The 14,802-nt window shown below is 52.4% G+C and overlaps 1 protein-coding gene across 10 annotated transcripts in view; it reads right to left on the reverse strand.

Moving 5' to 3' along the window:
* The window catches only part of MSI2 (musashi RNA binding protein 2), a 432,237-nt gene that overhangs the window by 46,394 nt on the left and 371,041 nt on the right, over positions 1-14,802 (reverse strand). For 9 of the 10 annotated variants that reach the window (XM_050764741.1, XM_050764740.1, XM_050764746.1 and 6 more), the window contains one exon: positions 12,789-12,863. In XM_050764741.1, coding sequence (XP_050620698.1) covers positions 12,789-12,863 — 75 coding nt within the window. Of the gene's footprint in view, positions 1-6,902; positions 8,019-12,788; positions 12,864-14,802 lie in introns of those variants that run through there. The other variant, XM_050764749.1, reaches the window with a different exon arrangement.

Raw genomic sequence — 14,802 nt, forward strand, 5'->3', positions numbered from 1 at the left:
GGGATTCCCTGGGTCTGGGAAGAGTGGCACTGGCTTCCCAATGCCAAAACCTGTGGTCCGGCTGTTTCAGCCCAAGTACTAGGACAGCCTCTCCCCTGATGGGAAATCCATGGAGGCAGGAATGCGAGGGAGGGAAGACACACCGTGTTTGGGCCTCCTGCTGGTCCTCGAGGTGGAACACCCTCTCCTCATCATCTGCCTAGCGAACTTCTATGTGTGCTCCAAAACTCAGCTTGGATGTTGCCCGCTATGGTCTGAATGCTCATGCCCCTGCCAAAATTTATATGTTGACATCCTCACCCTCAAAGTGATGATATTGAGGTGGGGCCTTTGGAAGGTGATTAGGTCATGAGGGTGGAGTCCTCATGACTGGGATTAGCGCCCTTATAAAAGAGACCCCAGAGAGCTGGCCACCTCTTAGACCATGTAAGGACAGAGCAAGAAAATGGCAGTCTACGAACCAGGAAGTGGCCCTCACCAGATGTCCAATCTGCTGGTACCTTGATCTTAGACTTCTCAGCCTCCAGAACTGTGAGAAATAAAATTTATATATATATATATATTTTTTTGAGACAGGGTCTCATTCTGTCACCCAGGCTGGAATGCAGTGGCACAATCACAGCTTACTATAACCCTGAACTCTCGCCTCAGCCTCCCAAGTAGCTGGGATTACAGGTGTGTGCCCCCATGCCTGGCTAATTTTTAAAATATTTTGCTGAGACAGAGTCTCACTATGTTGCCCAGGCTGGTCTCAAACTCCTGGCCTCAAGCAAACCTCCTGCCTTGGCCTCCCAATGTGTTGGGATCATAGGAGTGAACCATTGTGCCTGGCCAATTTATGTTGTTTATAAGCAACTCAGTCTATGGTGCTCTACTACAGTCACCAGAATGGACTAAGTTCTTGTCCCTTCCTGAAGGCTGTTCAGCAGCAGAGTCAATGGCTCCCTCTGCATCCTGTGCAGCTGCTACAATCACTCAGGAACACATCTGGCCGCATGTGGGATGCTCCTCCAGGCTCTGAATTCCCTGCACCCTTGCTTAGCATACTTGTGCCCCAGGAGGCCCTGTCTCAGGTCGGGTGCTGATGACCGTCTCCAGCTCTCTGCAGACAATGTGCCTTTGCCCCAACTGAAGAGACAGAGAGCAGAGGCAGTGACCCAGTTGGCTGGGGTCTCTCAGGGGCAGGGGATCCAAGCTGACCAGGGCTCTGCAAAAAAGTCTCTGTGCAGGATTCCTTTCAGCCTGGAGAGGAGCGGGTGATGGACACACCTTTGCCTTCTGCTTTGTCCTTGGCTGTCAGAAGGCACCAGCTGCCCAGACCTCAGGCCTGGCACTGCCCTTTGCCTAGAATTTCACATGCTGAGTAATTTATAGTTTTTTGTTGTTGCTTTGTTTTCTAAGTTGCAGCCTTTCACTTGCTTTTTGCTGATGGAAATGAAAACTGAAGGGCTTGAAGAAAGGTGATTAAGTTCCTGCTAGCAGACTTAATGGGGACTTTGTAAGGCTGGTGGTACAGGGACCTAAGCAGGTGGGGGGTGGGGGAAAATGAGATCTGGTGGGCACGAGGCCTCAGTCCACAGAGGACGAGGTGTGGGGTCACCTGCAGCCTCCCTCACTGCAACTGCTGCCATCCTGTCTAGCTGGTGGGGCCCTCTGCTCCTTGGGCCAGGCTGCCTTCCTTGGTCATGACACTAACCTTTTCTAAAGCACTAGATCATTCCCAGTCCCATGAACCCTCTCAACAATATGTAAGGAAGGATCAATAGCCCCATCTGACAGATGGGGAAACTGAGGTCTAGAGATGGCCTTATTTTCCTGGCAAGCTAAGGGCAAGAACTCAGTCTCCTGACTTCCCGCCTGAGGACACGGGGCTCTGGGCTGTGCCATGGGGAGCTGAGCGCTCACTTAGTCACAATTCCCTTTATTTATGCAGAGGAGCTTCAAGAGGCACAGAAAGCTGATCGAAAGTGAAACCCACAATTCTCGTCAATTCAGATTGCTCCAATTCATTTCTGCAAACGTTTATTAAGTGCCTATTAGGCACTGTGCTCTGCTTTCATCTGGGAATAGAGTCAACTCCTGATTTTCCACGCCGAGGGAAGAACATGGCAACATATTCACAGCCTTGACGAGCTTCGTGCCATGGCCGGTCTGGGTTTGGGGTGTGCCACTGAATTTTACTTCTCCGTCTTCTTTTAAAGCAGCAGACATGCTTTCCTGACTAAGCTTGCCTTTAATATTCAAATGAGAGGATAAGCCCCAAGTATACACAGGGCCAGGTGGTGCAGGAGTGGGCTGGCCACGAGGGAGCTGGCTTGTGATTTGAAATCTGGCTGTGGATCTAATCTGGGAAGGGGTAATCCCTAGAGACATGGCTCGAGGGCTGAAGGGATGTTCAGATTAGAGGGCTGGTGATGAGACAGATGTGTGGGGGCCGCTGTGTCAGGAGGGCTTTCCTTGACAGGGAGCATTTCTGTTTACAGTGCTGCAACATCTAGCTGGGGTCCCTGGACGCACAAGTCCGTGCTTATGGCAGCCTACCTGGGAAACCGACTAGCCTGTCTTGATATTTCAAGATCTGTTTCCCTACTAGCAAGAAACCAGCCATTGCTCACTGGTTGGGCTCCATTCTGGAAGCCAACCAGAAGCATGCACCAGGCAGAGCCTGAGGGTCTGTCAGGGGTCCCAGTGAGGGCATTTCTGGGGCAGGAGATGAGGAAAGAGCCCCTTAAAAACGGAAGCAGCAGGAAACAGGGAGTTTCAACTTACAGGAAAATGAGGGGCCATCCAGGCAAGCCTGGAATCGCCTCCCCAGATAAGACTGCAGAGCCTGGGGAGGGGGCTCTGTGCTCTCACTGAACTAGGCCAGAAAGAGCAGGACACAGGAGACACCAAGGAAGGAAGCAGCTCCCTGAGCGCACCCAGGGGTCTCGCCTCTCCTGAGTGGGGACTGACCACAGAGGTCTCTGCCACTTGGGTGGGCTAGAGGAGCGGGTGAAGGGCTCTGAAGTTGCCTCCCCTCGTGGCCCAGGTTACCATTCCCAGCCGGGGTCGTAGGCCTTGAGCATGGCAGCTGGCAGCATTTTTGAATGTTTTACAAAATGTCAATGACCGGACAGATCTGGCAGGTGGGTGACAGCAGGTTCAGGATGCAGCCCCTTGCCTAAGGCCAAGGCTTCTCTCTTGGTCACCTTGCTTATGCCAGCTCCTCCATCTCCTGAGAACTTGGGTTCCCTTCACTCTGATTTCCATATCCAAGCTCTACCCCTCAGGCTAAGACAGACCACTAAGCCTCTGCCTTTGCTCAAAGACCCAACGACTTGACTGAAGCTTACCTTGCAAGCTGCCCTACAGACAATGGACTACGGCGGCTTCCCCCCAGAGGAACAGGATATCCCTGAGCTAGCATATCTCTGTCCTCAGACACCAACCCTCCCCACTCCCCCGCGTATCTTTTAGAGTGATTGAAAATCACCTGGCACCAAAGAAGCATCAATGGACAGGAATACAGAAGGCAGGCTATATGGCAGACAGGCCGTGAGTTCTTCCTGGTGCAGCAACTGGCCGCATCGCTAATCACAGCTGTCCTTTCTGCTGAGCTAGGACTTGGCCTCACTATCATTCTGAAGCCAGTGCTCCAGGAAGCCAGTACTCATCAGTCAGCATCAGCACTGGAGAGCAAACCTGTTTTCCGTTGCTGAAGAGGTAGGAGCACAAACTGGCACTTTGAGAACCAGAGTTCAAGTTCAGCAGGCTGGGGAAGGATCTCCCTGCCTGGGCACCTGCGCTGCCCCTGCAGTTTGCACACAGTATCCCGGGAGGGAGGCTTGAGCACCAAGCCATGAGATGTTAGCTTGGCCTCCTGGCCACGCCGAGTGCTCTGTGGCTGAGGTGACTGTTGGTTGTCAAAATATTGGCCCAGAGGCCTTTTGGCAGTTAGGGCCATATTAACTCTGCTCTCCCCAGTAGAACTGCAGGGCTCAAAGAACCCCGAGCTAGCCCCAGGCAGGGAGCTAGGGATATGGAGCCAAGAGAGGATGAGGCGGAGAGGAGGTGGGGTGCGGAGAGGAGAGGAGGTGGGGTGCGGAGAGGAGAGGAGGTGGGGTGCGGAGAGGAGAGGAGATGGGGTGCGGAGAGGAGAGGAGGTGGGGTGCGGAGAGGAGAGGAGGTGGGGTGCGGAGAGGAGAGGAGGTGGGGTGCGGAGAGGAGAGGAGGTGGGGTACGGAGAGGAGAGGAGGTGGGGTGCGGAGAGGAGGTGGGGTGCGGAGAGGAGAGGAGGTGGGGTGCGGAGAGGAGAGGAGGTGGGGTGCGGAGAGGAGAGGAGGTGGGGTGCGGAGAGGAGAGAAGGTGGGGTGCGGAGAGGAGAGGAGGTGGGGTGCGGAGAGGAGGTGGGGTGCGGAGAGGAGGTGGGGTGCAGAAAGAAGGGACAATCCTCCAGACTCACCCTCATGGCCCCTCACTTCTCCAAACTCCTCTGACTCACTATGGAAGTTCGACCACATCACTTCTGTATGTGAAGTCATCTCTAAGCATTTCATATTCTTTGGGGATCAAATTTAACTTCCTAAACTTGACTCAGCAGGCCCACCATGGCTCCAGCCTTGTAGTTCTCCTCCCACCCAAGATGCTTCTGCAAGCTCCCTGTGCACTGAACTACTCACAATCCTTGGGACCTGCAATGCTTCCTCTCTCAGGTGTGTAGCAGAAATTGCTAAGTGTCTACTAGTAGCCGTTCCACTCTTCTTTCTTAGTTACCAAAATCCTTTATTTTTAGCTGAGCACATGGCTACCTGGAAAAAAAAGACACTTCTGAGCTTTCCAGGCAGCTGAAACTGGTCATGTGACCAAGTTCTGACCAATGGGATCTAAGCAAAATGTCCTGCATGACTTCTAAGAAGCATTACTAAAGGGAAGAGATGTATTCCTCTGGGATGCATATGTGATGGCTGGAGTTTGAGCAGCCTTCTTAGAGTATGAGGTGGAGTCATGCTGAAGAGAATAGAATGAGATTAGAGAAGAAACCCAGACCATGAGTATTATGGAGTCACATCCAGGCTTCTTTTACATGAGAGACAAATGAATTCTGATTTTGTTTAGTCCATTATTATTTTGTGTTTTATTACTTTTGTGTTTCTCTTCTTTCTTAAAACTATCTGATTCAATGTCTAAGCATGTCATTTCTCCGTTTCCTCCATTTCTTCCTTTCCTTCTTTACCTGGTTAATTCTATTTGGCTTTTTGAGACCCAGTTCTGGTGTCACCTTCTCTAGAAGGCACTCTGGGCAAGCAGCCCACCCTTGCACCCTTACAGCATAGAGAGCTTCTCTCTCTCTCTCTCTCTTTTTTTGAGACAGAGTCTCACTGTCACCCAGGCTGGAGTGCAGTAGCGCGATCTCGGCTAACTGCAATCTCTGCCTCCCAGGCTCAAGCGATTCTCCTGCCTCAGCCTCCCAAGTAGCTAGGACTACAGGTGCCCGCCACCACACCTGGCTATTTTTTGTAGTTTTAGTAGAGATGGGGTTTCACCTTGTTAGCTAGGCTGGCCTTGAACTCCTGATCTCAGGCAATCCACCCACCTCGACCTCCCCAAAGTGTTGGGATTATAGGTATGAGCCACTATGCCTAGCCAGACCTTCCTTCTCTCTAGTGAAGTGCCTGTCTTATGATGTTCAATTGGTCTTATCACTGCTTCTCTCGCCCTTGGCTAGCCCAAGAGCATCTGAAGGAGTCAAGCTTATTCATGTCCAGATGCCTGGTACCTATTTCAGTACCTGGTGATCAGCAAAATGGGGAAGGAGGGAAGAGAAAGGATGGGGCGTGAGGGTGGGTAGGAAGTCCTAGCAAGTCTCTAGCTTCACGTAGGAATCCTGTATTATTCCTTTCACTGATGACAGATCCATCATGGGGGATAAAAATGGGAAAACCACCGTGGAGAGCTGACTTAGTAAGAACATCAACGCCCACTATTTCTAAAACTTCCAATTTTATAGCACTTCCCAACTTACAAGGCACATTCATGCACATGTTATCCCTTAATTCTAACAACTCAACTAACTAGGCACTTTCATTATCTCCAGGGCTTGGAGCGGTACCTGACTTGCTCAAGGCCACATGGCTACTAAGTGGCCAAGTGGGACCTGGAAACCAGGTCCTCCGGCTTCATAGCTAAGAACATTCCCACTGTACACTGGTGCCTCTTCCACCTGCAGTGCTCTGGGGAGTCAGGAAAGCAGGCCACGTGCACAACCACACGCAGGCCCGTGTGCGCGAGGGCAAGGGTGCGCACATACCGAGTGCACAGACAGATGTGAGGGGCTCCAGATGCGTGTGGCATTTTCACTCGAGAGGGGAGCCATGGCACAGGAAGGAGCATCGGGGCGATACCGTGCAGCTGGTGCATGCAGATGCTCTGCCGCTCTGCTCAAGGACAGACCACCTCAAGCAAGTACAGGGGACGCCAGGAAGCGGGGAGGGCTGGGAACAGGCGGCAGCCAGGGGGAGTCTGCATGCTTTTAGAAACTGCACTAGGGCTGTCATCGGTGCTGGTTATTCCGTGCATTCACCTCCCCCGGAGCGAGAACAGGACACTGTCAGGCCAAGAGACGGCAGCACACAGCATGTCCATGGTAAACAATTTATTTTTCTACCTTGGTTGCTTACAGGGGAAAAAAATAAAACGTCATCAGGGAGAAGCACAGATGAACTATATACAGAGATGAAGAAAATTCACAATGGCTAAAACGTTTGTGAGGCAAGCATACTAGGACAAGTTCACCAAAGCGAAGCAATTCATAGCAAAACAAAATATGGGAGGGGACGGGGAAAGCCATACAGATTTGTTCTTTGAAAAAAAATAATACTCATGAAAAGCCTGTGGGAAAATAAAAGGAAACTAACCAATTATTACATCAAGCATCTTTAATGAGATGAGCCAAACTGCACATGTAGGGTCTCGAGGACAATGACATTCAAAGGTATGGATTCACTCACATCAAATGCATCAAATGGAAGCGTGCGCGCAGGTCACTTCTCACAAACTACCAGCACAAACAACACGGTGACTCTTGAGGGTCCAACTGAGTGGTATGTCATTAATCCAAGAGAGTGGGTGTATTTCAGTCAGGGAAATGGTGGGAGTCAGGCATGGGAAAAGATCCTTCCAAGGGTGATGGGCAGGAGTGCCAGCCTTGAGATGGGGCCTGATCAGGATGGGCCCCCTGTGTTTCACCCTCTCCCACCCCAATGGTGCCAGCAGGCAAGGCCAGGCCAGCATGGGCAGGGAGGCAAGCTGGGTAAGGCGGGGCCCACTGTGGATCGGTGCCCACCGTGCCTGCCATGTGGTAGCACCTGGGTGACTCCACTGTCCCTTCTCGAAGACAGACAGGCTTGTGATTATGGCAACAGCCACTGCCCCAAAAGACAAAGATAGTCAGATAGTGTTTCTATAGCTCCTCTTCCAGATTAGGTTTTTCACATTCTTAAGAGAATAGTCTGTCTCTGTGTGTTCACCTTTATCACTGTCCATCGTAAGACACAGGTGCTCCAAGTCATGTATTTGCAACCCCTCTGGACCACTAGCACTTCAAAGCTCACCCCATGAAATGTCCCCAATAAGCCTGTTTGGTCATGACTTAAAAAAATTTGATGTCTTCTTCCTAGCTTCCCCTGAGGAGGCTCTACAAAGTTTGTGAGAAGTTTCCCTCTGGCCCCGTTACATTCTGGGGAAGTGGGGTTGGTCACAATGCACACGAGAAGCAAAGTGGGAGGGGACTGGAGAATATTCTCTTTTTTTAATTGAGTGAAGAAATGAGGACACGAGTCTTTTCCAAGAATTAAAAATGAGAAAAAGAACATTCATTCGAACAGGCAGTTAGGACAGACTTTCAGTGAGCACTGACGGGAGCGGGGGCGGCCCAGGCCAGGACTGTGTCCTCTCTAGAAATGGTCGCAAACCCCTTTGCTATGCCTCTCTTAAGAGCTAGTTGATAAAAATTATGTCTTGTGAAATCGGCAAATAGTCTGCAAAGTGAAATAAGAACAGAAATTAACAGATTAAACTGAAATGAGAAGTTCAGAGCAGGGAAAAGAGAGGAAGCAGGGGAGATCCCTGATCACAACCCATAATAATTCAAGACGGGATCCTGATCCGAATTCCGGGCTGGGGTGGACACCTGGATGTGGGAAGCAGGAGCTGTTCCCAGAGCGGCTGGTCACCATCCAGCCTTTCTAGAAAAGAACTACTCCCCACTCTAAAAACTATCCAGTGTCTAGCCTTCTCTAGGAACATTACATTTATTCTCACAGAATTCTGAAGATGGGCACAGCCAGGTGCCACTTGCCACCAGCTGTGTGGCCCAGGAAGGTCCCTGCAGCCCCATGTCACATGGCCAGAATGAGGCTCTACTAAGAGTGCTATCTGCACCCCCAGCCAGATGAGATGGATGTTCATAGAAAGGGTAAATCCAGGTGGAAAGGAGGACCGTTTATAAAGGGGATCAGACTGCATCTTCCTGAAAGGGGACCCAGGCTACCTGGTTTATGAGTGAGAACAGCCAGGATGAAGAGTCTCGGAGCTCTCTAGGACCTGGGCGTGCTTTCATTTCTCCCAGCTAGCTGTCCTGCATGGCCCTGCTAGGGGGACTCAGAAAGGGGCTGGGAGAGATTTGGGATCCACGCACAGCATGAGGGGGGCCGGAGGTGGGAAGTGGGTAAAGTGGGCATACAGTGAGGACACTGAAAAGAAAGACCACAAAGAAAACATCAGGACAGTTGGGAGGTGACATGACTGCTGTGCAATGTCACGAAGTCACAGGATCCCCAGGGTGTGGCAGGGGTCCGCAGAATCTACCTGATGGGGATGAGGAGAGGGCAGAGGGCTGGGCTGCCCCATTTCTGGGTCTCCCTTCTGTACCCCAGCCGCCTTGGCCAGATCCACCAGAAACCTTCCTTATTGGCATGAGGTGACAGATGGAAGTCAGGGCATCCCAAAGCTTCTCTGTAGCCCTGGCCCTGAGGCTGTGACTCCAGCAGGCATCAAGTTGGTTCTAGAGGGGCTCAGCTACTCCTTGCACTCTTGACTGGAACAACACATGGACCTACCTAGGCTTTGTGTCTGGAAACACTTGGCTACTTGGGAGGCATCTGGGATAAGCACAGACACAACACTCCATAAGAAGCATCTCCTTTGGGAGGGGGTCAGGAGGGGAATAGACTCCGACCCCAGCTTGGCTCCTCAGATGAGTGGGGTGGGCAGTCCCAGCCACGGGGCCACCCTTCCCAGTTCAGGGCCTCTCCACTCTTACCCTTTCTGAGAGCAGGCAGCCTTACTCTTGTGGCCACTGGTGGCCCCTTTCTGGCCATTAGTTAAAAGAACCAAGAGGCTTCCATAATGAGTGGGAAGGTGGGAAGGATGGAAAAACAAAAGTTTGATGGTTGAGAGAGAACAGGGCAGCTAACTCCCAAAGGTCAGGAAGCTGCTGTCTGTACACTGTAATGCCTGATTTCTGTCCCATTCAAACCCAGCTGATTGTATTAAGCTGCAGGGGCTGTGGCCATGACAGATGGGTCCTGAGCATAAACACTCCAACCCCACTCTATCCTCCTTTCCCCAGCTCAACCCTCCCAATTCCCAAAGCCTTGGCTTTGGTGAAGGGCTGGCACCCAGGGGACCCTATTTCACTCTGCCCAGCCTCAATTTGGTCACTGCTGCATCCGTCTGCCTGGGGCAGGCCCAGGGATGCAGGCCATGGAGGCAGAGTTGTACTCTGAGCCAACTCATGGGGGCCCTGGGGCAGGCCCTCTGATGAGACAGGTGCCTTAGCATGGGATCCACATTGATGCCCTCCCCCAATTATTCCATGTTAAGATCCCTCAATTCTAACCTCCTGGGACTAGCATCACACTCGGGGCAATGGTAGCCTGATTAAGGAGGGGAGCAGGTTGTGCAGGCTGAGTGCACAGATCAGTGCTGCACTTGGAGGCCCGAGATGTGTGAGCCTTTGTGCCTGTCATCCCCTGGAGGGGAAGCCAGGGGAGGAAGTGAGAGGAAAAGCTCCCCTTGAACCTGCCACCAGCTTCTGGGCTGAGCAGGACAGGCAGAGAATGAAGCACGGGGGTGCTGACCCCACGGGTCTCTCCAGGGAGGAGTGGTGTGCATGTTTAAGTGCGTGGACCGTGCATCCCCCAATCACAGCCCTTTTTCTTTAAGCACTGGAACAGTACCGGCCCATAAGAAATTTCCGCGGTGACCGTTCTACATTCTGTGCTGGCAATAGCCACTTGCCATACAGGGCTACTGAGTCACTGAAATGCGGCCAGTGTTTTTAAAGGAACTGAAATTTTCCTTTTACTTCTTCTTCTTCTATTATTATTTTTGAGACAGAGTCTCACTCTGTCATCTAGGTTGGAGGATAGTGGTACAATCTTGGCTCACTGCAACCTCTACCTCCTGGGTTCAAGTGATTCTCTTGCCTCAGCCTCCTGAGTAGCTGGGATTATAGACGCCTGGCACCACGCCTGGCTCGTTTTTATATTTTTAGTAGAGATGGGGTTTCGCCATGTTGGCCAGGTGGGTCTCGAACTCCTGACCTCAAGTGATCCTCCTACCTCGGCCTCCCAAAGTGCTGGGATTACAGGTGTTGCCAACTTTAATTTAAACCTAAGTTTTAGTAGCTACTTGTGGCTAGTGTTATTGTACCAGACAAACGGACGCTAGGGAGATAGCGGAAGGTGGCGGTTAAGGCCCAGACTGCCTGGTCCAAATGCAGGTCCTGCCCCTTGCATACTGTGACCCCTTCAGAAGGAGTTTCTACCTCTGTGCCTGTGCCTGGTGGGGGCATCTGCCTGGAAACGGGAAAGTCTAATGACAGTGACTGGTTGAGTGCTGGCCTCTCTTGTGGTGGTCCTTCTTGCCTGTGCCCTTCCTTCCTTCAGGTCTGGGAACCTGTGGCCATCCTGAAGCAGCCTGCTGCTGGCGGGCATCTTTGGGGATGGCTTCCTCAGTGCAGGCCGAGGAGCCTTGCTGAGGCCCCTTCTAGATGGGGGAACTGCCCCAGCCCCAGGGGACACTGGTGGGGGAGCTCCCTGCACTCAAACTCCTCCATCTTGAACTTATGCTTCTGTGGCTGCCTTCCCTGCACCCTCTGACCCACACAATCAGAGCGGGGCACAGACCCCAAAGACCATTCCTCACAGACCCCCTTTTCCAAAAGAGAGAAGTAAGGCCCGAGAAGCTGAGTGACCTGCCCACGGCCACTTGGCCAGGTGGTGTCGGAGCCAGGACAAGAGCTTGGGGCTTCCACTGCTGGTTGAGGGATCTGTCTGCCATAGAGCACGGCTCTAGGTGCTCCCAAATGCCTCCTGACCTGCCCGCCTGCACCTTTCCCGCCCCAATGCTTGCTCTGAGGCAAAGACCAGGCCAAGTCCTCACCCTGCCCTCCTGTCATCAGTGTCAGGGCGCCATCTTCCAGCGACACATCTTCACTCCCTTTGCTTCCTAATTAATCTCAGACCCTGACACTCCCAGACCTCCAGGTCTAGGCATGGCTACAAGGCAGGGGTGAAACTCCGTCTGCAGCTCAGCTCCCCATGGAGCCTCCTCCCTCAGCAGAGAACCCACAGGGGACAAGACTGTCCCTAACACCTCCTCTGGAATCTGTCCTTTGCACATGGACACCCCCAAACACCCCAATATATTCTCTCTTTTTTTTTTTTTTTGAGACAGAGTCTCGCTCTGTCACCCAGGCTGGAGTGCAATGGCGTGATCTCTGCTCACTGCAAGCTCCATCTTCCAGGTTCATGCCATTCTCCTGCCTTAGCCTCCCAAATAGCTGGGACTACAGGCGCCTGCCATCATGCCCAGCCAATTTATTTTTTGTATATTTAGTAGAGATGGGATTTTAACATGTTAGCCAGGATGGTCTCCATTTCCTGACCTCGTGATCCACCCACCTCAGCCTCCCAAAGTGCTGGGATTACAGGCATGAGCCACCGTGCCCAGCCACACTCCAATATATTCTTATCTGTGCTCCAGATTTGAGAAAGGCTGGGGAAAAGCACACCCTGTAAAACATGGCTTCCTTCATTGTCCCTCCCCCATCCCTACAAGACCATGTGTCTCCTCACTGCTTCTTCCAGGTGAGCTCCCAGGCCTGCCAGCTACCTGGAGCTGGAGCTGGAGCAGCCCCGGCATTTTGCGGGTATCACCATGGGCTCTGCCTCAAGTCTTGATACCCACGCAGAGGGAAAGGAGAATCTAAACAGCCCACCCAGATGGATGGCAGCCCAACCCCCAGCAGCTCAACATCAACACAGCCCAGAAGGGCGCCGAAGCCACAGCAGTCGGGACCGAGCGGGAGGAGGAGAAGTGGAGGAAAGGAAGGAAGGGCGGGGAGACATCAAACATTGGGCAGGCGAGGGAGGCCGGCAAGGGTGGTAGAGGGTGAAAGAAAGCCCTGGGCCTAGAGTTCAGTCCCCAGTGAGAAAAAACCTGGAAGAGGCTTCAGAAAAAGGAGGTGAGCACAGACAGAGGCCTCTTGCCTTAGTTCTCCTGCTTTCCCTTTAAAAGCTGCCATCCTCAAATACCCAGCACCAGTGAGTTATACTTGAGTTAATCAGAAACTCTGAGCTGCATCCTGGCCTTGAACTTCAATGGGTTTGAAATTTATCACGTATAGGTCATTTTCAAGTGGATGCATGTATGAAATGCATTCTTTTAGGGGTCCTCTCACCTCCCCCCAAATGCAGCCCACCTCTTGTGCTTCCAAAGCCCTGGGAGCCCAAGCCACTCACCTGGGAACTGATAGCCATAGCTAGGAGCAAATCCGGGGTAGCCGCGGCCATAGGTCGCCACGAAGTTGGGGTATCCTTGAACACAAAGAGAAAGATCAGAGTCCTGTTAGTATAGCCGCCTCAGGTCTGGGGTAAAATCTCATGGAGGGTGGCAATGAGGAACAGCCTGAGTTATTTTCCTTCACAGAATAATTTGTCTCCCATGAGGGTTTTTTTTATCAAGGGCCTGGGTCACCTCTCTCCCACGGCCGGAGGCGCTGCTGTCAGCTGTTGCTAATTAACCCGTATTTGGGCAGCCAGACCTTGCAAAGCCCATGTACTTTCCTGAACCTTCAGAGTAAATGCCATGCATCAGCACCAAACACAAGGCCTGCGCCTGGCTCTGACATTTGGAGAGCTTACCCTGCATGTACTTTACCTTAAAGCTATTGACAGTAGGAGATTAAAGTCCTTGTGATGCCTCCTCCCAAGGCAGTGGACAACAGAGCCAGCACCAGACAGAGCATGGGAACTCAGGAATCACAGTTTAGCGGCCAAACTCAGGGCTCACCCTGGGCCTCTGGAAAACGCTGGGCCTGATGAGCCACGGCCCACATTGCAGTTTTGACACTCCACGGAGGTGCCAGGATCTTTGGAGAACGGTGAGGGGCTGGGTGTGTTAAGATGCAAACCACAAAGTGTAGCTCAAACTCAGGAGCCCCGTGCGGTGTGACTGGATGGGCATTTCACAGCAAGCGTATTATTTCTAGACCCCTGTCTCAGCAGACAAGCTAGGGGGTGAGTGGTTCACTGAAAGACGCTTGCAGAAACTGCCACTGGGCTGGCCACTGGGCACACAAGAAACTCAGCTGGCAAGTCCAGGAGCCGGTGTGACCATCTCAGATCTGTCACTAACCCCCAGTGATGTGAGGTGTCATTTAGCTCATTGTGGCCGCTCAGGCCACTTCGTTCTTCACGTCCCTGCCTGATTCAGGCTAAATGAAGGCCACATGGGCCAGGCTTACTCTACCTCCCTCCACTCAGTATATGTGTAACCTCAGCGCATTCATGCTCTTAAGATGCCACCACGGCCACCCAACCACTGAGAACAAGACTTTCGCTTTGACCTTGGAGGTGAATGCCTGTGGTCGTTTTTTGGCTGCCCAGCCCCTGAGCCTCTCCCTGTGTGTGAGTCTTGGAGAGAGGCCCACCCCCCATCACAGAAGCTGAGAAGGCCTCCCTCCCACTCTTCCTGGGGTTGGAGGCTGAGAGGCAGGCCCGTGAACCTGGGCTCGACAGATGGAAGCCCTCCTTGGGATCTGCCTCTGGAGCTGGTAGGGCAGAGGAGGAGGGACTGGCTCTGAATTTATTCTGGTGTCAGCAGCAGAATCTGGCATCCGGTGTTGGCAACAGTGGCCCCCTGACCAGGTCATTCCTGAGTTGTCCCGTTGGCTACGGCTGGGGCTCTGACCACCCAGCTCCCCCGGTTCCTGCCTGTTTTGAGTCCTGTTCTCCAGCCATCTGTCAATTCTCCAGCACTGCCCAAGCTCCTTCTAATAATCTCCTTGCTGCTTACAGCAGCCAGGGTTGTTTCTGTTGTTTGTGATCAAAACACTGGCAAACGATGACTTTGATGGCTAGACTTACGGCAGCCTCCAGGCTCTCCGGCAATTGAGGGCAGCAGTGACACTTTCCACGGCTGTCTCTGCCCTTCTACACACCCCCTTTAAAAACATCCCTACACACAGCTCTGGGGTCTTACCTGCTCAGTGGCTTCTCACACATCACACTGACCACTTTGTGACCCTGCAAGTGAGGGCTAACGGAAAAGGATCACTTACTAAATTCCACTTTGCCTGCACTCGGCAACAGGAGTCACAGTCTGCTTGTCATCCTGCTGCCTACTCAGAACTTTTGTGCCTCAGAGATGGGCTCCACCATCCCTCACTTCCTGGTGGATGTTGGTGTTGTAGCCTCTGCCCTAGGATCTGTGGATCTGCCACCAGACCTAGAGCAGAAACTCGCGGGTCTGAAG

This window comes from Macaca thibetana, chromosome 16 (assembly GCF_024542745.1).
Source record: "Macaca thibetana thibetana isolate TM-01 chromosome 16, ASM2454274v1, whole genome shotgun sequence".
In the NCBI taxonomy this organism is placed as follows: Eukaryota; Metazoa; Chordata; class Mammalia; order Primates; family Cercopithecidae; genus Macaca; species Macaca thibetana.